This window comes from Anser cygnoides, chromosome 4 (genome assembly GCF_040182565.1).
Source record: "Anser cygnoides isolate HZ-2024a breed goose chromosome 4, Taihu_goose_T2T_genome, whole genome shotgun sequence".
In the NCBI taxonomy this organism is placed as follows: Eukaryota; Metazoa; Chordata; class Aves; order Anseriformes; family Anatidae; genus Anser; species Anser cygnoides.
In genome coordinates, this window is record NC_089876.1 from 13,871,939 (window position 1) to 13,899,907 (window position 27,969).

The 27,969-nt window shown below is 36.7% G+C and overlaps 1 protein-coding gene across 5 annotated transcripts in view; it reads right to left on the minus strand.

The window, feature by feature from the left end:
• Positions 1–27,969, minus strand: part of SLC2A9 (solute carrier family 2 member 9) — a 130,650-nt gene that overhangs the window by 6,985 nt on the left and 95,696 nt on the right. For all 5 annotated transcript variants that reach the window (XM_066995643.1, XM_048046685.2, XM_013179956.3 and 2 more), the window contains one exon: positions 11,497–11,624. In XM_066995643.1, the coding sequence (XP_066851744.1) occupies positions 11,497–11,624 (128 nt within the window). The remainder of the gene's footprint in view (positions 1–11,496; positions 11,625–27,969) is intronic.

A 27,969-nucleotide genomic window follows, 5' to 3' on the forward strand; every position in this document is an offset into this window, starting at 1 on the left:
TACACTAGTAAGCAATTTGAACTAAGGCTACAAGCCGTGTGGCACCTGTATCCCATGTTATACTGAGCTCCATCTGGATCACAGATCCAAGAAGGTTATTTTTTCAGAACACCTAATTCAGTTTAAAAATAAAAGAAAATCAATGCTTACCCAATTTGTAGCTAGTGATAATTTGTATTCTACTTCTTTCAGGCGCCTTTTACTCTAATGTAAATAGAAAGTTTCTAAAAAGATTCAGAGAGTACTGTCTTTGAATTCTTCACTGACAAAGCCAGCTAGTAAAAACACTCAGTATTTGGGGGACATGACCTTGCACCTAGCTATTTGTTTTACTCTCCTGTCATCTCAGTAGCTGCCTCTGCCTCTCAGCATCAGCATTTGGCAACCAGAGTGCCAACCCTGACCTCCTACGCCAGGGCACCAGAATTAGATCTCCACCCACCAGCTCAGAGACTGGGCACATCTGACCGTGACAGCCTGCAGTACGCTGCACATCTACAGCCATGCCCTCATTTTATTGCCCTTTTGCAGAAAGGTTAGGCAAGCAGCAGCACACAATGCCAAGGATTTCTTCACTGAAAAGGTGTTTCCTAGCCACAACTACAGAGGACAGAGGCAGCTCTTCATAATAAATATTTAAAATGATCCTTTTGTTACACATTCTCTATTTATTACGCAATCTCCTTAATAACCTTCTTTGTTCATGCTCTTATACTGTTCATTGCTTTACTTTTCTGAGAGTAAAGGCATTAAAAGGATTTGTTGCTTATTTTAGAGCTTTTTCTAATGTTTTCTATGGGGCATTGATGGGGTGGAATAGGACAGCCCCAAACATCCCATCAGTTTGTCAGGTATTATTGAAGCCTGCACCAAATCTATCCATAGTAAAAAGCACATTGTTTTCCATTGCCTTTCTGAACCAGAAAGGAATTACAGAGGTCATTTGCTTGGTTCCCCAGCCTGAAGAGCCAGGCACCTATCTATAACTTAAGCATTTTATGCAGGTCCTTAATATAAAGTCTGAGAGTTCATCTCTGCGATCTATAGCACGATATATACCTACTTTTTGAACATGACACAGTTTCCATTTACAGGGAAGCAGCACGGAAAAGTAGATGGCAGCAGATACATGTAACTATTACAACTTCATAAAATCAATGTTTTTTTATAACCAGACAAACCATTCAAACTACACAGTGATGTTTATTAGTCCCTGCAAAAATGAGATATTCTGTGCTATTGCTCTGCCAGAGCTGCAAAGCATCATGCATTTTATTACTATTGTTGCCTCAGCCTCGCTGCAAAAATGCTGCAAGAGAATGATGCCTGTCTCCTGTTTTGGGATAACAGAAACTTCTGTGGCAGATGTAAAAGAAGGGAAAAATCACTGCAGTCCTCAAGGACTGTATGTAAGCCTGGAAGATGGAAAACCCATTTTTAAATGTGCCCCGTTAAAGTCCTCTTTCTTTTTCTCAGGAAATGGCAGCAACAATTAAGTTCTTCTTTGTCATTTAGACGGGGATCTACATCATTTTCTAGTACATCCATGCGGAGAGATTTGAAGACCTCCACCAATTGCTTTGCCAATACTTCTATTGAATTCAAACTCTTTCTTTCCTTGCTGTTGGCATGCAGCCCCACAGTGCCACACTTAAAAGTCAAACTCCACCTAGTAGAATCAGTTTTCCACTTAGCAAGCCTGTAATCGTAGCTGGGTCTGCTCTGTCATCCCTGGAAACATTTGTATTAGAAGAAAAGCCCGAAGATGAGTTCTGGAAAATTCCTCCTGGGATAGAGAGAAATCCAGAGCAGCAGCTGGTCTGCAGGGCAGGGAGGTGGAAAAGGAGGGCTCCTGGCAGCCAGTTTTGGTTGCTGAGATGGAGCCACTGGACAGAGGTATTCCCCCAGCTCAAGCAGGCTCAGAAGACTGAAAGCTTGCATGAGGATGGCATGAACATACTCCATGGCCTTAACACCTAAAAAGCAGGCTCTGCACAGTCTTTTAGAAAGAAAAATTATTATGACAGAAAACTTCTGGAAGAATCTGCTATGGTGTCCTGCAGCACACTACTAGTTTACCATGTAGTCTTTAAGTGCCCCAGAACAGTCTAATAAAACAAACTGAAATAAGTAATAAGAATGCATCAGCATGTAGCAAAAATAACATATTCACTTGACGTGTCCTGAAATTAATTGCTAATTATTAATGCTTAGTAATTCTTTGTATTTTCACAATGTATTACAAAAATAAACAGCACCTGTCCCCAGATAACATGGAATTTAAGGTTTTGCTCCCCCATCTGGTTACAGAAGGCTGTCCTGCAAGTTACAGGTAGAACATGTAGAAGAGTAACAGCTGAACATTTACTGGACACTATTGTACCAGGGATTTTCAAGCATTTTTCTGCTACCGTAGTTTGTTGTCCCATCTTTTTGCTTCAGCTCATTGCACCTATTCACACATATATTAATACTTGAATTTCTCATTTACTACGTCCCTGCCCTCCACAGTCCAGCAGCTCCTGAGCATAACCATGCCTACCACTCACTACCGAGCATAACCATTCCTATCACTCACTCTTTAAAACAGATTCTTGAACCACAAGCTCCAGAAAAGTCAGGCAAAGCCCCAGATTTTCTTTCCAGCAACATAAAATAGACCCACAAGTAATAATTTTAAGTCTGGCTAAATTAATAAGGGTATGCCTGTATCCCCTTTTGTACATATTCATTTACCAGATTTGTTCATCTGAATGTTTGGGAAATAGTTTCTTTTTATAGACGTGCCTGTGAGAAAGAGAAAGCAGGAGACTTACAGACAAGCAGACAAGTTTGTTTTATATGTTCTTTAGCCATTCATACACTTTATATGTTCTTTAGCTGGAATAAAGGTCATGTAGAATGATGAACTCCTTATGGTTTGTGAGTGACTTACAGGAATACCACTGCTTGAAATATATTCACCTGAGCTCTTCAGCCAATAATTAAAAATGTATCAAAATCTCCACTCTGTTCTATTCAACAGGATATTAAACAAACAACAATTTGCAACAAATAAAGTAACTGATGGGTGAAGGCTGAAGTCAATTAAATTTAATACAGAAATAGATGCAATTTTTAATTCATCACTGAATACTTTATTGAGAAATATGAAAGCTACTGCAAACCTTCAGTGTTAGTTTAGTGTTGTAAAAGTGAAACACACTCTAGTGAAATTAGCAAATAGAGATGCTGATGTCAGTCAGTCATATTTGATGTGGCCTTTACCTTAAAATTTACAAGAATTCAAGAATTCACGGGTTCCTTTGGTCAGTTTCTTTTTTCTTTTTTTCTTCCTTTTTGGTCAATGAATCACTACTGCCAAAGGGAAAATGATCTGTTTCCTCTTGTTATCCATAAAAAAGAGAATATATTAAGCAGTAATAAGCTCACAGAAGGATGACTAATATAAACTTGAAGGCCTTCAGGTTAGAAATTCCTCACATTTCCTTGGATTCTTGATTCTTGCTCAAGTTGTTCTGAAATTCACAAGGCTTTCTCTGATGTGCCAGAGAAGTTTAACATTCTGATCCTTTTGAACTGGAGAAAATAAGTGAACTTTTCTCTGTCTTCAGTTGTTCAGTTAGCCTTCCCTATCTCACTTTTTTTTTTTTTCCAGATGGAATATATTTAGCTTTGCTTTCTTTCACTCCATTGCCATTTTCGCTTTCTCCTAAAATTGCTCAGATTTTTCTTTCAAAATTATTTAGCTCAAAGCATCATTACATTATTCCTACTATGCCCTCATGATTTCCAAGGAAGGAATGATTGCAGTTGTCAGCTCACTGTTTTGGATTTGGGATTCTGCCACCAAAACCTGCAGCAGCCCTTCTTGCAGGGATTACTGATGTACCACAGTGACAGAAAAAAAAAAAAAAAAAGCTTAAAGGAGCCTAGTGAGCTGCATGCTGTGTGTACACTTAATGAGACACTTCCTGTTCTGAAGGCTTCAAAATGTCAATAAAATTATAGGAAACCACCAACACAGATGCCAGCCAGTCCATTCCCATTAGTAAAGCAGTCTCAGTTCCTGATGGACATCTCTCTGACTGTCTTTTATAGATCTCCAGTGACGAGCAAGCTACACACAGCATTACAGTTACACTATTCTCATGATTAAAAGCTTTGTGTAACATCCTTCTTGATGCAGGTGCCTTAAAATATAATGTGCATTATCTCTGCTTCATCACCTTACTTGCTAGTGGCACCAGTGACCAGAACGGATCTGGACCCAGGTAAACGGAGGATGGATAAGCAACTGGAAGTGGGTCTGGTATGTCTGGAAACGTAAACTAAATTGGGTAACAAAGCACCTCCCTGCTCAAGCTGTTGGCTGAACTAACCCCTTTGTAATACTTAGCTGACGAAGAGGACTTTGTGCTGTACCTCATTAAATGTGAGCTTCTCATTCACTGTAGCAATCAATAAAACAATCCATTCCATTCCAATGGAATTTGATAAAAAGGCTTTATTATTCTTCATGAGTGTTTCAGAAGCCAGGAAAGCACGGCTCAGTTCAGATCTGACAGAGGCAGCAGAAGCCACCTGGGATGGGACCACATGCAGCTGAGGTGTTGGGTCTTCTCACTGCTATTAGGATTCAGCTCTGACCAAACAGGCAGGCTGCTGTATATGGTGTAGGCAGCAAGAAAATAGCATCCTCTTTTGAAAGTACATACTAGAATCTTTCAAGTTCTTTATTCTTCCTGCATAACCAGAACTAAACACTCATTTTTCAGATTAAGATGCTGCACATTTAGAGGCTCCAATTCACTCAACATCACTCATTTGTACAGAAGAGGAGAGTTCTAAATTTTCAGCAATTGCATAGAAAGAGTATCCCTCTACCACTGCCATCACCTGGCTTTTGGAATGTGTGTGTTCTTATCTACCATTGAGTACTTTTTGCTCAGTCTTGAAGATTAAATGATATCAGGATCTGTCAGCTCTGCCCCTGATGACATTAAAAAGATTCCTAAGGACATCTTCCTGCAGCAGTAAACACTACCACCTGTATAGCTGGGTCCAAGAGCATCGCTGAAAGTTAAGCACACTGCTTCTAAATAAGCAGGGTTGCAAATCCCAAAGTTTCTCACATTTCAGGATTCTCTTTTGAGAACCTTTGAGAAGTTCAGGTGTAAATGCAACCCAAAGCTGATTTGGGGTGGGGAGAAGTGGGCAGAAATACAGCATCTGTACCAGAGAGCGTACAGTGCTAGTATAGAAAGAGAACTACAGGCATTAACGTTGTTCCTAATCTAACCATATTTAGTATTCAAATAGCTCTGTGAATGAAAATAGCTTTGTATCTTTTCCAGGTTAACACCCTTCCCACAAGTGATGAGGATGCTCTTAACTGACTTTGAGCTTAAGGAATATTTATTCCAATATCTGCTATACAAACATCCACACAATCCCAGTGTGGAGTCACGCTCTAGGAATGAAAGATAAGATTTGATATCTAGCAGTCTCTACATGTTAAACAACAGTCAGCAAACTTAAGCCACACAATCTACTATATTGGGAAAAAAAACAAACAAACAAAAAAAACAAACAGAGGCTGCATAACCACTGCTGTAATTACGATATTTCTAAAAGGCTTGCAACTACAAGTCTATATTTAAAAAGCACATTGCTAGAAAGAAAGTACACACAACACAAAGAACGGACCTTCAAAATTCTTCTTTATGCTGGCTACAGACAGGTACACTTTTGCTCCCTGTGTGTCAGCCTCACTTCTTTTTGTTAATCCTCTTTGTGTATTCTAGTCAAAGATTAATTGATGCCATATACTAAACTTTTTAGCAACATGGAGGATTTATAAAATACCTACAACCATAGAATTATAGACTGGGTTGAGCTGGAGGGATCTTTGTGTATCACCTTGTTCCAATCCCCCTACCATTATTGAAACGAATGTTTCAGCCCAACCACCCAGATGAACATATTACAAATATGGAAACACCTGGACTTACTCACTAAAACTTACGCACTTACCAAAACCAACCCAATATATTTAGAATATATTTGTTCTTCCCCTTAGCAGTTCCACTGGCTAAAAGAAATTATGGAGCTAAGTACTAATTATTCTGCTAGTGCTACTCATTCCAGTCAGTGTATTTAAACCGAAAATCTGACATATGGAGGTATATTATCTTGAGCTGTGATTTAGTTGTATATCAACACTAATGATATTAGAACAGAGATGGAACTGAGGCACTTGTGATGAGGGAGATCTCTACACACAAGTACATCTCAGTGATGGTGGGCTTCCTGCTCTCTTAGTACAGAACAGTGAAAGTTTTACCCTTAGCATGAAAAGACCTTCACAGTGGCTTGCTCCTACAAGAAATAATAGTATCATCATTGATACTCATGTGTTCTCATCAAAGCAGCCTTTGTCATTTTCTGGAGGAGAAATTGGTTGCCTCACATTGACTTCTGCAGAGCATTAATATCACTGATCCACAAAGTGTAAAGCAAGAAATACCCCGGAAACCACAGACCTGTGCATCAGGAAGCAACATTTGGCTGCTTCTTTCTTCTCCTGAAACATGGGGGAGCTTGAAGGCAAACTTCTATACTTCACTTTTACAAATATTTTTCGATCTATCTCGTATGCAAAGTTCACAAAATTCACATTGTACAGGAACATAAAATGGTCCTATTTGTATTTCCTTTTGATGCTATATATCTAACAGTATAATCTCCCTTTTTCTCAAGATAAACAAATACCTTCTGTCCCATGGACTATTCCTGATTAATTTTCTGAAGTTAATTTTACAGAATGAAAGTAGAACACATGCACCTTTTGACACCCAGCAAATATTCATTTACTAAGACAAGGTGATTCTCATAATTTACCCAATAGAACATATGGATGAGTACTAGGAATTACCCACTTCTTTTTCAAATTTTTAATAAGTTTTATTCCAACTCAGGATTGATAGTGAATAAAATTGAATTTTTAAAACTGAGATTAAATCTATTCTCAGAAATGGCCAAACCCTGGTTACATTTTATCTATTGCCAGTTTTGATTACCAAGTCCTCCAGATTTTAAAACTAACAGAGATGTACCCATTCTTGGAGGTTTTCAAGACACAACTGGACAAGGACTTAAGGAATTTGGTTTGATCTCACAGCTGGCCATCTCTGAGCAAGAGGTTCGACCAAAGACTTCCTGGGCTCCCTTCCAGCTGGGACAATTCTATAATTATATCCACAATTGCTCACATCTTTGTTGGTTTGTTATGCCTGCTCACTTGAGGCACAGATTATTATACCCATTCCCAACAGGTGATATGAATAAATGATGGAATGATACATTGTGGATGACTAGAGGTGCTCATTTTCAATATGCTTTCTGCACACGAAAAAATAAAGCTAAGCTGATTACTCACAGGTTTGCATACTGAGCATAAACTCTCTTCAAATATGAGCAAATACTTGAAGTCTGTTTTATGATATTCCATTTGCTCCAGGTGTTACAGTTAGCTTAGCATTTACTTAGAAAGAAACCACAATGAGAATCTGTTTTATATTCCCAGAAGCTAAAATATTTGGAAACAGAAATTATACTAGGAACACAAGGAGAAGAAAATTAATGCTCTGAGTTTGACATATTGAATTCAAATATTTGTTATACTGAGTTACCCTGGGTCATGTCAACATCATAAAGAAGCTAGAACCCCATTTTCACCAACACTATTTCAAAATGCTGAAGTGAATTTTATACATAGGGACAACACATAGCACATGAGGATATGGCCTCAAGTTGCACCAGGGGAGGTTTAGATTGGATATCAGGAAGATTTTTTTCATGGAAAGGGTGGGTAAGCATTGGAACAGGCTGCCAAGGGAAGTGGTGGATTCACCGTCCCCGGAGGTATTTAAGAGAGATGGTGGACATGGTTTAACAGTGGAGTTGTAGTGTTAGGTCGATGGTTGGACCTAAGATCCCTTAATGATCTTAAATCTTTACAAACTAAATGATTCTATGATCCTATGATTCATTCTCAAGTGAAGGCAATGGGAGAGAGATAGTGTTGAGTACCACTCAAGGTGACGTTTGACATTTCTCAAGATCAAGATCTATGTTGAACGCAAGTCTAAAATGCCTCTGGACTTAAAACCAGACCTTTTACAATTTATTTTTATGTTCTAAAATCCTATGTAATAGTGGTTCTGAAATCATTTTACTTTATACTAAAAAAAAATGCAAGAAAGTGCATGATTTTGAGAACTATTATCAAACACCTTCTAGTAATCACACTATCAAATGTAGTTGTAAATTCATTACAGTATATGTTGTCATTTTAACCTCAGTTATGATTCCTTGCACAAACAAATGTATCAAATAGGCAGTGATGAGGTCTGGAATATAACAACATTTTAAATTAGTTCTAATTTCAAAATTGATTTGTATGCTGAATTTTCTATCTCATCCACAGATTTTAATGGAGAATTTAAATTACACAAGCCAGTGTTTTATTCTATTACATATTTCTACAGATGGCTGAGGGGAGAAAATCTAGACATTCACACTAATTAATTGGTGACACTTGGAGAACTAACTACTGCTTGATTTTCTGAATAACTCTAATGTTAATATATTTTTTCCCAGAAGTTTGGGATAATTTTATAGAAGCATACCAATGATCAAAAAAGTGGTTGCTGTCTATCAAGCAATCAGATTAGCATTTAAATACACAGAAGGGATTATTCACTCATTCTGTGTATTTTTTGTAGAAAAAAAATGTAAAAAAAATCATTTTAAAGATTTTTTTTCTGTTTTAGAATTACAAAAATAAGCTAAGGAGAGGCAACTGCCATTCTGTAAAGAAACACAAACTGAATTTTGAGAATAAGGTTGAATGAAATAGGAAAAAAGGGAAAGTTAGGGAATGTGGAGACATTATAGATTGATCTTGTGAAAAAGCTTTAAAAAATCAGTCCAAGTAACACTGCTTTCATCTTCAGGTGCAAACTGTAAGCTTTCTTTCTTTGTTATTTTTTAAAGGAGAGAAAACCCAAACCCTTGTAATATGTAAATATAATTTCCTTCATTAAAACTAAACTGGTAATCTTGTGAGCACTCAAAGAGAAATTTTTATGACACAAAATGATAAATTTCCCAAGGCAACAGCAAACTTCATATTCATGAATACTAAAACACTCAAAAAGCTTTAATATGCATGTGAAAGAACCAGAAAATGTAGTTTGCCTTTTTACTTGAATTTACTGAGAGCCTTTTTTAAACAGTTCCCAACAGGTGACCTACCAGGGGGGATTAGCAGAACAAGAGAGAAGGTTACACTAATGGAAGAGTCCTGAATTGTGTAAATTCAGATCCAGCTGACAGCTGGAGCTCAGGTAACTCCTTGGTTTTGTGCAGGAGGTAGAAACTGCAATTTTGGAGAAACATAATTATTCATTGTTTCTATATTATTAAAAAATACACAATTAAAGTATTCTGATTATACTGCCCCAGATCTGGGACTTCATTCCCTGCTGGCATCCCGGCCACCATGGAGGCAAACATAGGGACCATTGGTACCCAGCTAGCCAGAGCAGGAGGCATTCTCCAGTGCTGCTTCAATGGTCAGTCCCTGTCTTTTTGGAGAAAAAGCTAATAAGCCACACAGAAGCATCTGCATGCTGGATGAGCAGGCTGATGCTGATGACTAAGGTCAGGTTTTCAAAAAGGCAGAGGATTTGTCTAATTGTTTTTCTGCTGAATTTGGATCTAATGACCTCAGTGGGAAAAGAATTATGTCAACTCTACCTGCTTTTGGAAATATCACCTTTTGAAAATCAGACTTTTAAGTCTGAGCTTGCAAGTCCTTACTCTGAGCTATAAAACTGGTGAAAAAACAGCTGATTTCACTAAGCATTAAAACAAACCCTTGACTCTTATAGCTCTGAGCAGTCTAATTGAAGTTAATGTTAGTAGTACTACAGAGTTTTGAAGGATGACAACCTTTATAATCATGTTAACTTTTGAAGGTGATCCAAGTAATCACAATGACTGGAGACATTTTTCTTTTAAAAGAAATTTTAAATTGTGTCAAACTTAGATCAAGGGTCAGACTTTATAATGCCTTCAAGTTCTCCCATATATTATCTCTAACAGATGCTACTTTCAAACACTAGTAAAAGCAGTTCCACTCTCAAGTGAAAATTAATATATAAAGGCTTAGAGTAAGACATGTTGTACAGTATTGCATATGATAATGTATCATACAATTTTCAGTTTTAAGAAGGCACAAACAGCAGGATCACCTCACTGCCTGTTTTTCAAATCTCATTACTCATAAATGATCTGAAGTGTAACGTTCCAAAATCTCTCTGGAGAGAGTCTGGAGGACTCCTTCCTTTCTATGCCCTTCTCCTTCCTCTTCTATTTTCTTTGTGCATTTTAAGCAACCAGTTAGGAATTCTGCACTTTGTCCTGTAGTTTTGAGCTTCTCACTCAAAATGTTAACAGTGAAGCTGGATGGCTCTTTAAAAAGTTTAAACAGTTTCTCATGGAACTGATCACCTGCCTTTCAGCTCCTGAAAGAAGAAAAGCTGCTCCCACGTTAGCCCAGGAGAAGTGCATGGTCAGGAAAAGGCCCTTCTGTGTGGTTTTGAATGAGAAGCTGCTAGATGCCTCCTTCGCCAATTGCATATCAACCAATATGAGGTATTTATAGGAATCAGAGGGGGGAAATGCTGTTCTATGTAAAGCTTTGAATTTTATTTTTTTCATTTTTATTTTTTAGACAATAAACTTATGCTGTTAAAATACAAACACTAGTTGTCAGACAGGTCTCAAGGAAACTGTCCTCAATCCTCCGCTTGTTCAGCTGAGGAAATAAACAAGCACTCCACTAGAAGTGAAGCTTATGGGAGCCTGGGGAAGGTGGGGCAGGAGCAAATTCATCCATGCAGAAACTAGGCTGCAGCTAGAAGGAACCAGCTAAAGAAGCCTGTCAGCAGAGACTGAAAAGAAGAGAGCCATGAAGACAAGCTCAGACAGAGGAAGGAGCAGAGAGCATTTATACCCCAGTGAACTAAAGAGAATTCTCAAAGCATAGGATAAGCCAGAAGATGGGTGGTCTAAAAGCTGAAGAAGAAGGCAGGGATAATCATCATCGCTGACTGTGACTTCTGGACATAGCCATCAGACTATATTGCTACAGCACTCCCACGAGGAATTTGCCATCTAGGGTTGTCCACTGCTACAGTATAGAGATTTACTTTTTTTTTTTTTTTTTTCAGGACAGATTCCTCCAAGACATTCAAACAATGAAATACGTGGGTAGTACAATTGCAATGCATCACAAAGATGGTGGGAATTTCATCCACTTCAATGAAAAGACATTTATTATTACCTGAAAATTACTATTCAAACATCATATGCCACAGTATATCAACTATATCACAGCATATCAGAGATAAGAATGCTGAGTACCTGAATGAAAGGGAAGAGCAGTCCGACTGCGAAGTTGGAGAGCCAGTTGACTGTCCCAGCTATCATGAAAGCGGCCGGCCTCTGAGACTGCTGGAAAAACTCTCCCGTGAGGACAAATGGAATCCCACCTGAAACACGGTCCAAGAAGGCAGTGATTTTAGTAAACTTCCTCTGCCAACAGCTGCTTCAATAATAGAGATGAACGTGCTCCGTGTTATACAACTCAGTGACTAGCACTGCTCTACAGCTCTCTTTTCAAGTGCACACGGGGGCTTCTGAGCCAGTAAAATGTGATTAGTCAAAACTGTACTTTAGAGGAATGTGACATTTTGCTCTTTCACACCACTGTTATGCATCCTTTCAGTGACAGCAACCAGGTAAGAGTATGGAGAATTCATAGAACTTCGAGAATGCCACATGAGAAGCTGTTTATTAAAAATAAAAATTACTGCTTCTACTAAAAAGTGTGAAATTCTGAAAACTGAGAAATATTCCAAAATACTTTTAGACATTAACAATTGGAAAGACAGGTCCAAAGAGATTAAACAATATTTTTAATAGCTACTGCCCACTTTATTTTAGCAATAAGAAGGCAATACATTTGCCTCTCTATAGGCATACTTTTCATTGGTGTTTATTTAACAAATTCCCTTACTAGCTGACACTTTTGGCAAGGTCTATTTCTCCCATCAGCCAAGGACTCTGACCTTCATAATAACAAGCTCAGCTGAATACTACATTTGCCACTCATGTTTCCTTCCACTTAAACAGTGGACTATTTTGTACAGCACTGGCATATTGCTGGCCTCACAATAACCCCCAGGGAGTAGCTGTCTAGTATCTGAAAGTCTCAATTTATTTTTGGCTTCCTTCCTTTTAATAGGATATTTCTACAGAAATATTTCCGTTTCCATAGAATAAAGCATGAATTGCATTTTCTGATTGTATACTTATTTTAGTTAATATTGCAAATCAGACACATATATGCTTGCAGATTTTTTTCACAGCAGTTTGGAAAAATATAAACCTCATGACCTTAGTCAGGTTTTCAATATTCTGGTACTACCATTTTCTGCCTCAAGAACTTAATGTCTGCCTTTGTTATTATGCCTTATTTTCTGCATTACTGCTTAGCTTTGTAGGCAAGATCGATGTACACATCTATTATCTCAGTCCTTTCTCTGGTTTAGGCACTTTAATAATCAAAAGCATGTAAATAGATACGCCTTCTCTCAAAAGTCTCTGTAACAATCCTGCTTCCAAAATACACATAAATTAAGATAAAAACACCACTGAAGACTTGCCCATCCATTGGGTTTTCGTGGAGCCCGTTGTGCTCAGTGGCATTGCACTTAAACACATGCACTAGAAGCTGTTCTATCAGCAATATGAGATAGTAACTTGCAAACATCTAACAGGACATGCAAATGACACACAGTGTCAGATATTCCTCTATTTCAGATCTTTCAAATGCAGGGACTGTGAATATGAATGTAGAAGAAAGGCCATGTGATGCAGCAAAAGGCTAGATTATACATTAGTAGGCATCACTCTCCTTTATCAACTAATGTGACTTCTTCTGAGAATATATCTACAACTGTAACAAACTCAACTTTATTTCCTAAAGACTGTCAGTATTAATTACACATTAAAAAGTATACAGCAAATAAATATTTCCTCCTATTTCATACATAGAAAACAGAAACATGGAGAGTTGAGGCCATCTATGCCCCTGTTTAATGTCTTTCTGCAAGCCATATGTAGTACCTGAATTCTTGACCAACAAATGTGACCTCTGCAAATAGCACTTTGACCATGCAGAATGAACAGATGAAGAGGTATAACTACTGAAATTCTAGCAACATATGGTCTATTAATCCTTGGTGGCTTCCAGTACCTATTTTGTTATACACTTGGGATTTGGGTTCAAATCCTAAACTATGGCAGGCAAAACAACAATCACATCTGTTCTGTCAATATCTGTTTTAGGTCTCAAGTGCCGTGCAAGGTAGTGGTTTGCCAGAGCACTTGCCCCTTAGAGAGAAGAAGTGAAGGACTAGAAACATAGAAACCATGTAAGATGATTTATTTATGATCATTTATTCTGTCATGCCTTTGCTGTAGGACAATCTACAGAGGTGTTGCTGTTCTTGTCAGTATAATAAAAAATGCTGTTCTAGATCCATTTAGAACAATACACATTGTACACATTGTACAAGAGAGGAAAAAAGCCAGAGGCAAACAAAAGAAATAATAACAAAAAAAGTACAGGGAAAAAAAAAAAGGACAGAAACATATCAGAAAGCATAAATGTTATGGAAACAAAAATGCATGGGCACTATTTTAAAAAAGAAGTTCTTTGAAATTCAGATGTGAATTCTAGATACATATTAATCATCACTAAAACTTATTAGTCATGCTTATCACAAAAACTCTTCAATCTAATTGGAAAAATAATCAATTAAAAATATAGTAAAGTAAAATAGTATTTTGCGAAGTCTAAAAAGAAAAAAGAAATTAGCAGCTCCTCTGAGCTCCAAAATGTTTTGTAAAACAGGAATTGCGAAAGGTGGCTCAGACAGACCTCCAGATTTTCTTATGGCATAGACAAGAATTTCCATAGCATTGCGAAACAGTCAATCTCTGTAGAGGGATGACTTAAGAGAAATTGTATGGAAGAACCAAGGAGCCTGAGAAGTAATTGGCAGTTTAGCTGAAACACAGACCAGGCCTAGAAACAAATAAAAAACTGAATGAAGCCAGGTCATTGCTGTATACTGCTATATGCCTGGAAGAGCAGAGACTTGATCGTACTAAGACTCAGAGCAGGGGATGCAAATGCCTGCCAAGAGCCACATCACTGAGAAGAACACATTCCTCAGCTGAATGAAATGAAATAGAACTTAGGGCAAGTTGAAGGAAAAATGCAAATCCTTAAGACACAAACTGCGAAGGCACCTGAAATCAGCTAAACTCATAGCCCCAGGACTATTGACTCCCATCCCCAGTCATTTCAAGGTGCAGAGGTGTGCTCAAAGATCCCTTCTTAACATGGTTTCTTTGAGAAAGAAATCTGGGTGTGTGGGATTGAAGGAAGCTGCAATATGCTTTGAGTAGGTCAGCCCAGGTAGAAGAGTATGCCACTACTGTCTGCAGCTACAGGCTTGATCCTCCCTCACTGACTCTACAAAATCTCAAGATTTTCCACCTTGCTTTTTGAGTAGTTGAGTCATCACAACAATATGGCATCTCACCAAACATTCCTTCCAGTCAGTCTCATTGCAAGGTCTCCTATGAATTAATTGGCTATATATGTCTGTTCAATGGATGCTTGGAAACCACAGCTAAAACCAATCCAATCAATCCACTGTGTTTTTTGAAACAGTATTTAAAAATTTTGTCATGAGTTCTGCAACCATAATACGTTTGAACATGGTTGAAATGGTTTCACCAAAAAGCTAACTGATATTCTTTCTCATGGGGAATGAACTTGGCATTAGTATTTCCACTGGAATACTTTCCACACATTTTTCAGTGAAACAGCTTTATTTTAGCTCTAATCATAAAATAAAATGTATATTAGGATTTCCTGTAGGAGTTTTTCGGCAAGGAAGCTTCTGAACATTAATTTAAACAGGTAATGCATTGACTGCAATGCTTATAGTGATTCATTTCTAATACTTTGTTATTTTCAGCATTGCAGTGAACATAATGGAAGAAGCTCTCAACACACTGCAGTGCCACTAAAGAAAGACTGTTATATCTGTTAGAATGCTACCTCCACTGAAAATTGCAAATCTCTTTTATTACAGGCCTTGTATATCAATGGTCTGTTTAATTAAACTAGACTAAGCCTACACAACACAATTTGACATGCAACAAAACTTCTATATCTCTGTATTTTTTTTAATTTCCTTCCATAATTTGTCCAGTTACACTTAGAGTCAATGTCACTTGCTGGTAAACATCCAGAATCTGAACTCAATAGTCTTTTATGCATGAAATTGGAATGATAGAACAGAAATAGTATTCTTGCCATACATTCTATGCTATTCTTTTTTTTTTTGAATATATATTTAGATTTGCACAAGTAGCATATTTTCCTATGAAAAAATAAGTGCATATAGTCACTGTTTTGATCAGTGAGCAGTTATAAATACCGCTTAGCAGAAGTTACTTGGTTCATTACAAAAATCTGAATACAGAAAACATGAAAAAGGAAGGAAAATGCTGAGATCCTCATTCTGTTTCTATACATTACCTATCCAGGAGTTAAAGTAGTAGATGATTTATGCAATGAAACTTAAGAAAATAAATGCCTCATACAAATCAGGGAGATTTATTACATTGGTAAACTGCCTCTAAGGGCAATAGAAACTTTGCATCCTAAGAACTAATGAAGAGAAAGAAACACCCTGAGCCCCCTGCTCATCTTTCAGCACAGGCTCAGGACACAACTCCATGTATTCAGGCAGCATTTGGCATCTGGTGAGCCCTGGGCTTTGTAGTCCTGCAGCTGGAAATGCAGCCAAGTGCCTTTCCAACAGGAGGGCCTGGAAATCCTAAAAACCCAGACTAGGGTAAGAGCTCCCAGACTTTTCTGCCCTGTTCTCTGAAAGAAGGAATCTTCAAAATGAAATGCTTTGACAGATCAGGCAAGTACTTCGCAACAATGTTCTGTTTTGCTAAAAAATGTCTGCAGCTCTAGACAAGATCAAGTGAAACAGCAGTGGACTGCAAGGCAAGGTATGTAGGTGGAGAGGACTGATACATCCTAATAGGGTTGGGAAATAGAGTACTGTCTCAATGAAAGGCTTCAGTATGTGCGATTCAAGTGCAAGAAGACAACTCAAGAGGACAGCTATGGTGGGGAGGAATGAAAGTGAGACAAAGCTCCTGCAAGAAGGCAACCTGGCAAAGCAACCTAATATTCTTCACTGAGACCTCAAAAGTCTGTTTGTATTCAGGCCTTAGCTACCAAAACACAAAAACCCAAACAAACAAACGAAAATGCTGGAAAGTACATACTGTAGGAGAACTGCTAGTGAGGCACCCAATACAAACTGTGAATGTTTTCCATATCTATAGGTCAACAGATAGAACAAGAATTTTCTAAAATATTTATATTGATCTTTAAAGAGATGCTGTGTAACCTTGTACATTCTATGTGGTGGAATAATACCCCACGAAATAACAGTGTTATGTATTCAGATGGGACGACTGTATTGCCTAGCTAATCCTGTTAAGAGAATTGGGAGCAGAATGTGTGATATGTGTGTACTGAGTCATAGCTTTGTGCTGCAGACTCTCTTATCTGTCTGCAGCTTTCTGCAGAATTGTTGATCTCATGTACTACTAAATTAAGCAAAACAGGCACTTGGCTTGTATAAAACAATATAGTTAGTTAACCACATTAATTCGTACCATCTGAAGAGCTGGGTCTCTTCTGCCTTAGATTAAGGGCCACTTGAACGTAGGACATTTAAAGCTAAGTCAGTCTATGGCAAACAGGAAGTGTACATCATAGAACCAAATTAGAAAAAAAAATACAGAACATGGCAAAACCTAGTAATATAGTAACTAATACCTTATAGGTATTAACATTCTAGTTTTTAATACAATATTGTGTGGAAAAGGCTTTTGCGTTTAATAAGTGGCATTTGGTTTAGCCAATGTCACTTTAGAGTAAATAAATTAACCAAACAATGGTGTACAACAGAAGTACATATTCATATCCTCTGCAGTAACATCATTAGTTAATATGTTACTTCTCACTTCTCAGTAATTCACATTAAAATGGTTGACATAGCAAGGCTATCAGCTAATAAAGAAACTACAGAATATTCCTTCTACAGTTGCCTTGGTAATTACATTAAAAGTAGGTATTCCACATAATTTTGTAATGTAAAAGACATAAGAATACCCTTATCTAAACCATCTGATCATTTCTTATTCAGTGAAATTCTCCTCCTCTTGAACAATAATTAATGCATTTTCTTATAATTTTTGGTTCCATAAAGCAGTATTCTCAAGCACAATTTTATGAGCACTCATTTACTGACTGAACCGCTTTTCTCTGCAAAATTGTTTAATGAAGGCAAAATACTTATTACATAATTGAAATACCCCAGTAAGTTCAATACTTTCAAGATATCATCCTTGACAGGAGTTATGGTAATTCATTTTAAATACAGCTGTTTTCTTTTGAGTAATATGTCCAATTTTTCATAATTTTTCCTTTTCCCCTTACCCCAAATCCTGCACATCCCCTGAATTCAGTCAGCTTTGACAGCATAATCTTTTTCACTGCAACCTAGACCTGAAAGCCAAGAGTAGAATACACTTTTCACCCTAATCTCTGCATCATTTATGCTCTGCATTCACCTCTGAATTTTGCTTGGTCTTCCAGCACAAAATGTCCACTATCTGTTAGATCATCCATAAATGTTTTAACTATATGCAAATTATTATCACACCCTGTTTAAATTATCCTTATGTCCTTCTATCCAGTGTGCTTTACCACTACATTCTACTTCATGAGTTCAAATACCACTTCTTTGATCATATTCCTTGTCAGTTACTCAATTTTATCATCTCTTTTTAGTTCATTCCACCAACTCCATAGCATCAAAGTCTAACAGCATCTAAAATTTTCTCCATCTTGCATTAAAATTCTTTTGCAGTCCTGCTCATCCTCATCTATACCATTTTATATTCGTCTCTTATCCACATAATTTCTGCCAATCGTTCAGTCCTAAGTTCCAAAATGAAGTCTCAAGTCTGCAAAGGTGGTACCAAACTGTATGTAAAAGTGATGCACATCTTGAAATACCACTCAATAAAAGGATCTGGTGAAAATTAAAGCAAAGCAATCTGTAAGTAATGTAGTCTGGAACTGTACAAGACCAAGCAAATACCAAAACCAAGGGTTTTGTCATGCTAGGGGCAGTTACCAAAATGAATCAACTGGACTACTCCTCTGGTGTTACAGTCTATTAGATTCATATCTTCCCAATAGGAAGCTACCTAAATATGCTCAATACGAGGTACACTTCACTGCAACATCCCCAAATATGAATGTTATTGCACCATGGTGACAAGGACTGTAAAATATATCAATATTTCTTCATCAGTAAGGAGATCCTAGCTAGTTTGTATTGGCCCAAGTCAACCTCATTTTCAGCATTTGAGCAGAGTATCGTTACCATTTTTATTTTTAGTTTTTCCTTCTCTCTCTCTTCTTCTGTGGGTTTATGTTTTAGTATTAACTGAAGACATCTCTTTCTTATCAATTAGTTGCTGCTAATTGGGTCTTGAACATTTCTATCAAATTGATTTTCCTGTTCTACAGTACACATTTCTAGAGTTTTTATAGACTGAATGAAATGTAGTGGCTGTTAATACACATGAAAGCAGGCTAGATGATCAAATTGTCTTCTTAGTCTTAATTTTTATTAAGCAGTAGGGTTTTTTTTGTAGAACCAATATTTGATTTTTAATTGTAATAGAATCAGCAGCCCAGAAACAGGCCATTCTGCTAATTGATTTACAAATACAATTAGTACATAATCTTTTTGGTGTTTTGGTAACACTTTCAGTTTGGTGGAGTTATTTGTGTGATTTGTGTGTGTGTTTTTCTTTCTTTTTCTTTCATTTTTTTTCCCTCTTTTTGTGATGCATAGCCCAGACCAGAGCTAGGTGCAGTAGTTATCATGAAACACCTGAAAACTGAACATCAATATTACATTTCTACTGTAGCACTAGCAATATTTCTTTTTGCTTCACCATTATTATTCTGTGTAGCTACTAAAGAACAAAATACAATTCAAAAATACACTCAACCTTTAACTACATGTGAATAGTCTTTTAAACATCTGTTATATTTCCAGACTCACTTTATCATATCAGAACCTTAATTATAGCCTGGCTTTCTATTCTGTTTGAACGTGAAGAAAAAATTTCTTTATTTAGATATGACTAAGAGACTTTATGATATAATTCATTTTATAATTATTCTCTGTATCATTATAACAATCAGATGGTGATTAAAAATTACTTCTGTTAATATCAACTTATTAAAAACAATGATCTTTAAAAAGGGAGTTCCTACTTTAATAAAAGCAGAGAAATGCCCCTTATATTTTCATCCACTATATATATAGCAATATCATGGAAATACCTGAAATAAAGACTCACAAGTGATCAGTCTTAGGTAAGTGAAATGTTCATACATTCACAGCACTATGAAAGGACTAAAAACAGAAAAAAAGATCCCTATCTAGTTGAGGCTGATTACTTCTATAATAATCTACTTAAAAAAATACAGAGACACCAGGCATGATTTCGCTGTCATGAATTCAAGATGACAACCCATTAGCACAAAATGCTGCTGGTCGTGAAACTATGCAAGCTAAAACAGTCTTGAAAACTCAGTGCGGCGTGTCAGGCTTTCCTCATGAAATCTTTTAACAAACAAATTAATCACAGTAGCCATGCACAATTATGTCATTGTATAGCTGCATTCATCCTGAAGGTTGGATATAGTGGACCAAAGGTCCACTATAGGTTGGATATAGGTTGAAATAGTGGACCAAATTTTCAGAGAAGCTGGGACAGAAGAGTCTGTCTCTGTTCTTCTCCCCTTGTTTAAGATGGGCAACAGACTAAGTCTTCACTGTTTATGATTTCTGGAAACTATTGAAGTTTTTAGGACACTGGGCCTCAAATGACAGCGATTAAAGAATTTGGCTGCAGTTGCAGAATGCAGAGTAGAACAAACACGGATACTGTGCTGAATAGCCAAAATAGATATAGCAAATAGTGGTACCTGATTGTTACCAAATAGAAAGGAAAACAAATAGCCTGAAGATGACCTTTCACTACAAGTAACAACTTGACAGGAGACAGTAACAGTCAATTGCTGGCACCTAAATATGGTGGTCCACATTCAACCTCTGTCTCAAGAATTCCATAACCAGCAGAATGACATGACAGAAGCTGCATGGATGTACTCTGGAGAAAGACATGACCTGTTCACAGGTTTCCCTCAAAACATCTGCTACTAACACTGCATGACAGCAATACAGATAAAGTTGTAGTCTAACACTTTATAGCAGTTTATGTGTTTTTGTGACCCCAAAAGTTTAACTGCATTAGAGTTATGATTTATTTTTTCAACTGAGTGGAAGAACATCAATGGCACAGGAGAACTAAATCTTCCTCTCATTAAAGCCTTCCTTAGGTAGACATTACAGAGGATGCAAGGGGATGAGTAATACAGTATCATTTAATAGTAACTTTGAAAAATACTTAGCAGCTACTTTGATGACTGGACAGAAAACACCTCCCAGTCACAAAAGCCAGCTGTTTTCAGCAAAATTGAATGTTTCTCAAGAAAGTGAATTTTCTAGAGTAGGACAAATAACATCTGGAGATTGAAAAGAAACAGCTGCTAACTCTGTCAAACACAAACTACCAAACTACTTTTGATGTAGTCCTTGTTTATGGATTTGTCCTTCTGACCTATTTTTACTTTCCCCCGAAAGTTTCCTAGTGCCGTTTATTTAGCCTTCTATACTGTGTGCTGGCTGTCAAGAAACACTGTCTAGTCGCTAGAGCAACTTCTTGCTGTCACATAAAGCTAGTGAACATTTGCATTTAAATGCTGGTCATGGAGCTTAGACAAAAGTAGATGAACTGAACTTACAACATTATTTTTGTGTGAATTATGCCTGGTCACAAGGAAAATACATTATTTTTTATTATCTTACATTTATTAGTTCTACATTCATTAGTTCTACAGCTGCTGTTCTACATATTTATTAGTTTGCACTTTTGTAAATATAATTTTTTTATACTAATTCACAGAAGAAAAAGTCTTTCTGATAATAATACAAACACTACTTGTAAATTGTGAATTTCAAAACTTTCAATATTTTTTACTAGGCATTCTGTATCTACTCCCCATTAATCTGAATAATGTACCTACATCATTTACACATTTGAATAAATCAGTCTTTTAATGGAGCTCTAAACCACATGGATGCAATTTTTTCAGCAGCAAATTTCTTAAGTCTGAGTCTTTGAGTTGTGAGCCATCAGCAAGTAATTAACTATCACTCAGGAAAACACACTAGTTCAGGTAAGAGGAGTGCTCTCAAGTGTCAAAGTGTTCACTTTTTGAAAGCTTCAATTAAGAAAATTTGTAAAATCTATTGTTAAAGGGAGGAAGTTCGTTAAGTTTTCCTGCTGCTAAGAACTCCAAATGTCATCTCCAGCAGTTCCTTTATCCAACAACTACAGTTACCTTAAGAATACTAGAGGATCATTTTTCTTTTGAACTTCCACTAATTATAAAGAATTAAAATCACTTCTCTAACAGAACCGTTAAAAGCTACACTTATTCTATACTGCTCTTTAAAGAGAGAAGCATTTGAACAAAACATAAAACATGTATTAATCCCAAATATGTGTTGAATTACACTGTCTTTAATATAATCAAGGGACATGTTATCTTACCCTGCACAAAATTCAGTGAAAGTGCAGCCAGATAGAAAGTTTTTTTTTGTTGTTTGTTTTTTTTTCCTTAACAGTCCAAAAACTCAGTTTGTTCACTGAAAGGCAACTAAAGGAGAAATTCTCATGTGAAGTCCTTAAACTTCCCATTCTTTAGTCTCCTTGATTTAGTAGCAGTAGTTGAAAATACTCCTGTCCCAAGTGTAGGCAGTAGCTTGTCCCATCACTAAATAGAAAAGGAATGGTAAATCAGAACTCCTGCTGCTTGGTTCACAGCCCACATAAATTAAAGAAATGGCACTCCGCATTAATACGGCAGGCTCTGATTGCTGGCAGCTGGGAGGCTGAGATGCTACCCGTAGGGCTACTTGTGTTGGATGGATGGTTTTCTGCAGAAATGGAGCGGCACAACAGGGCAGAGGATGGGGCAGAGATCCCCCAGAAAACCTTCAACTGAGACAAATTTATGCTACGTATTACATAATACATATATATCTCCAGGTTAGTATGAGTTATCCCTGATCAGAACTGTAATTCACGTTTGGAATATTTAGCTGCTCTTAGGGCAGCGGATTTAAATCTACTCTTGTTCCCCCAAAGCCTTACAGCTGTTAAACCAAGCCTTTTATTACATACTAAAGAAAACTAAAGGTTATTTCTGTGCAAATACCCTTCTTCTCTGATGCAGGAACTATTTGGCATTATCAAAAGATGCTTACCTGCTGGAATGACTGTAAAGGTTTCTAGTTTATAGAATAAAAGATCCTTTGAAAATTAACCTAAACTTTGAAATCTACAACTTATTAAATTATATATACAGCAACACTGGTTTATTGGTTTCTTTTTAACACGATATATTTTTCTAATATAAAGAGAATTTTTTTTTCCACACAAGCAAGCTCCAAACACTTTCTCAAACTGTACTAAAAGAATGGCTCAGTGGGAAGCCATGAGCATTAGAAATTCTTACATCCCCCCTCTAAGTGGAGAAATTAAAGCACCACACAAAGCTTCTGTAAATGCCTATTTCAGGTGATAATACTGACACTGCCTTTCATTTCAGTACTTTTATGTCCACATGTGTGCTATCACACCTTTGTTTGTGTTTCACATCCAAGATAATTTTTTTTTTCTTCTCTGATGACATTTCAGATTGAACAAACCTCATGACTTTCAAAGTGACCCTTTTATCACAGCCGCTCTGCTGTCAATACAGCTGTACACTGGCATTCAGAATAAGAGCACAGACTGATTTAAACTTTAAATACCAAAATATCTTTGATACACCTCAGGGCACAGAAATGATTTCCTCTGAGTTTACTTTTGTTTACTTTATAATATCAATTTAACGTATGCTGAATATACCATTATCATGTTTCCACTGTGTCTATATTGAGCTGTACTAGGAAAAACTTCACTCACGTTCAATAAACCATGACAAGTATGTATTATAAAACTCAGTTACAAGACAAAACTCTCAAAACAGAGACAAAAACTAAGTGAAATATTTTTCTGAAATGGTCTGGTCTGTTAATGTTTCTTAGCTGTGCATGAAAGTGCAATCAGTACTAAAAGCAAGACTTGGAAAATGAAGATCCCGCAAGCATAAAATTACTATTTTTTTCAAATTCCATCAAAGACTGAATTTTAGTGATTTCACTTTTCTGTGATGAAAGTGTGTCTCTCATCATGTTTCTCTGGAAACCTACTACTCATCTGATTTTGCCATCCTGATGCATACTGAACAGGAACTTATTTTATAAGAAGAAATTGAAGGAAAATCACAATGATTCACTTCTGATACTATTCACACTGAATTCAACCTCACACAAACACCACTAACGTCAGTATTTCTTCTGAAGGGGAGTGTTACTCACCCACAGAAATACCTATGGGATTTTGGGCCAGAATAACCATTTTGAAGATGTTACACAACATAAGACAGTAAAGTCAGATGCCCTGAAAATACTGTGTAAGGACTAAATACATACTCCTGCTCTCTTCTCACTGAAGCTCCACTGAATTAAAAACAAACAAACAAAAAACAAACAGGTACTGATGTAAGTCATGGGCTACATGCTCTACATAATGACCAGCTACAAAATCCTCTCTAAGAACATCTTTATCTTTGCAGGCACAATGGCTTTTTGACAAATGGAAGCAAAGACAGATTTTATACAGAGGATCTACTTGGAGGTAGAGTAAGAACACAGGACTTGGAGATAAGGGAACACAGGATCAGATTAAATCTGGGTCAAATCCCATATTCAGCTGTTTCAGGCAGTACTTCATACAGTTGCTTTATAAATTTATAAAGCTTGTTTGTTTAGTTTCTCCTTTTGCTATTTAGTTTCCCCTTTTGCTGTTTCCACTGCGCAGCTGAAACAGAACTTAGCTCCTGCAGTGGTTAGGAGTTTTCCTCCAATTTCTCCCTGAATTTTTTTCACGGCTAGCTAGCACCTAGATTTGGGATTTGTTGTTATTTTCTGCAGTTACATTTGCCTTCAGCTTATTCTCCATTCTCAATGTTGTTCTCCCTTTTGGTCATGTATTTAGAAACAGAAAACGTACTCTCAATCTTCTGTTTTGTTAAACATGATGAAGTTATTCAGTATCTTTTCATATAAAACTTCACCTTCACAGAAGCCTTTCTTTGCAGCCTTCCTGTGCAAACTGCTCCATGAGCACTTCTTTGCTCTAACAATCAACTTTAAGTCTTCATCACACAAATGATGATGTGGCACATGACAATATAATGCATATTTTTCACATTAGAATACAGAGATATGATACACGGCAATATGTTAGGACTCTAAGAAAAGATGTAAAAGAATGTGCATATAGTGTGGTAACATAAAACTGTCTTTTAAATGAATTATAGATAAAATGGAAATAGCTATAGTGAAGTTTTCCATGTGATACTTATAGATATCATTCTTATATTCTCCCTTAACTAACATTTTCAGACATCCTTAAATCCTCACTCTGCTCCTTATTTTCTAAGTCTCTTTTATGCTCCAGCTGCCTGAACATACACATCACCTATTACAAGAAATGAGAATGATAAAGTGAGTCTTCAGCCATGTCACTAATCTCAGACTTCAAGTGCTACCAAAATAACACAAGTTCCCCACACAAAGATGGCTTGACTTATCAGGCAATAGATAAAAACGCAACTTCTCAGATTTCTGAAAGTTTCCCTACTGTTACTGCCTGTGATAATTAAAGGTGTTTTTTTTGTTGTTTTGTTTTTTGCTTTTTCCCTTCAGAGTGCTCCAGGTAACACTTGGGCAATGTCCCATGGAGGAAGGAATGTTACCACAAACTTGCCTGTGCACACATGGCTAACCTCCGTCCGAGCTAGAGGGGTCAAAGGAAGGGCAACGCAGACATCTTTTACAGCTCTCGCTACAACAATAAGGTCTTGGGATATTTGTACTTATTGCCAATGGTAAAATATGTCCAGCGCTCAAGTTTACTGTTTTCAGTGTCACTGAATTTGCAAAGGCTTGATTTGAAAGATATAATACTTTTTCAGTTTCTGAAAGAAGGTGATAAAGGAAAGACTACATTAAAGTTAGGAATATTCTTAAAACAGTCCACATCCTACCCTTCATTTAGTTGTTTTAAAGACAGACCTCATAAATAACCTCCTCAGCTGCAGCACTACCTCCTCCATTTATCAAAACTGGATAGAAGGATGTAAACATGTAAACACAATGGTCTTCTAAAGAAGAAATATTAATAAATCTCTTCATACAAAGACAACGTATTGAATTGCTTTATGCCAAGTTCCCAAAGATTCAAGGTCTTGCTGTATTTTTTGTCATGCTTATTTCCATTGGGAAAGTTATCTGTAAATCCATGCCAACATTGCTGTAATCCCCAATTACAGTTGGTTTTCTTTTTCCCCACATGTACCACCATCTGGGGTGAATCTCTTGACACATGGCAGAAGAGTCATTTTCTGGTACAGAGAATGAATATTTAAGTGTTTTAAAGAAATTGGAACAGCTTCAAAAACAGAGTGAAAACCCCTTATCCCAGCATATAATACAGCCTCCCTGACAGGTGGTATTACACCTCTGCAGAAAACTGTCTCTGGATGGATTGGACATATCTTGTGTAAGCTGGTTTATTGTTGTTTGTTTATTTGTTGTTTTTGTAGTGTTTTTTTTTTTTTAAGAGGCCAGTAGATTAAAGGACTCAATTTCCAGCAGCTTTGTAGAACTACCTCAAATTCCCCAATACACACACATACATATAGATATTTTTCAATTCACCCAGCAAAATAAAAAATAATTTGCTTGCACAGCAACTGCTGCAAAGACACAATGGGTAGACAGGGAATTCAAGTAAACAGATAGAAATAAGCTACACTTTTCCTGTTTAAGTCCGATTTTATTGTGGTTTTCCTGAATTAGACATTGATTCTGCGGGCATAGTTCAACATGGTAGTATTATTCTGTGTCCATGAAGAAGCAGCTACATGGATTTAATTGAGAAAGTGGGAATAACTATAGATGGTTTTAGCTTTTTTCTTTAAAAAATATAACTCTAAGACAAGGTCAAAGCAGGAAGACGTTTTGCATGTACCTAAGCCCATCTATCATTAACTAAATTTCCAACAAGTTGCACAGTATTTGCTCACTCAGTCAAGGCATTCCAAATCAATACATTTGCTCTGAAGCTGAAAGTCAGCACAAATGCTTTGTGGAGATATTGAAACTGTTCTCTAATTAAATTTTTTCTTTGATTTGTTTTCTGTATTTCTCTCTCTCCTTTTTTTTTTCCTTATTGTCTCCTTAGGAACGAGAAACAAACTCATCAGTCCTTTCTGTTTACTCTATATTGGATGACACTTCCTCAGTTGAAGCATACTATATATTTATTTCAGGTCAAATGTGTGACCATGAAAAACATTTCCATGCAGCTTTCACATTTTGAGGTGAAAACTGTAAAAATATTTACTAACTTGTTCACATAACCAAAATAACACTGGAAAGCAGTATGTTTCTTTGCAACCAAATACCTTTACTTGAGTATAATTAAGTAAGCACAATGAACCAAATGTCTGGAAGAGCATGATTCCCTAACTTATAGAACTAAGTGATTTTTGGAGGGTATTTTTCTCTTTCACATCACAGATTGTCTATTCTGAACATAAGGGCAACTTTATTTTTTTTGGTAAATATATGAAAGATTTCTTTCTGCTCTTTTGTCCTTTGATAAAAACAAAGTACCAAATCACTCACATGCATGAACATACCTGTTGTTAAAGTTATTGTTTCAGTGCTTAGCAATATGCCTGAAAAACATCTGCAAACTGAAAATCTGAGTTCAGAAAAATGAAACGAATAGAAAAAAAAAATATAGTAACAGCTGATTCTAGCTGTAAAGAGCAGATGGTACTCATCCATATGCTATTCTGAAAGTGGGAGGCCACACAATATATAAGCTATCAAACAAGTATCAGACGGTCTAGCAAGAGAGCAAATACTGTATTTATTATCTAGAAAGTTCTAGGAGTATTTTATGAGCTCAATTGTCCACATTATTTACTATTCTCAGATAGGATAATTCTTCCAAGTACCAATAGCTCAATGAATGTAAAGTGAATTCATCCTAGATGAAGATCTGTATCTGCAGAATCATTACAAACCATGTGGGATTTACTCCATTGAATGCTGAAATGCTCTAAATAAGAGCATAAAGAGCATGGCTCTTCTACAGAAGAATTTCATAAGATAGTAAGCATGAGCAATACCATGACAACAGCACTTGGTTAAACAATATAAACAAATGATGCTCAGCCTTCTACAGAAAGGCTAAAAATATTTAAAAGTTGCAACTTGATAATAATAAAAAAATACATTAATTTTCTGGTGTAAAAAACTTTTTACTGACCAGAAAGATGGGAAATTTATTTCTAAGCCTCAGTCTTGTCTCATTAAACTG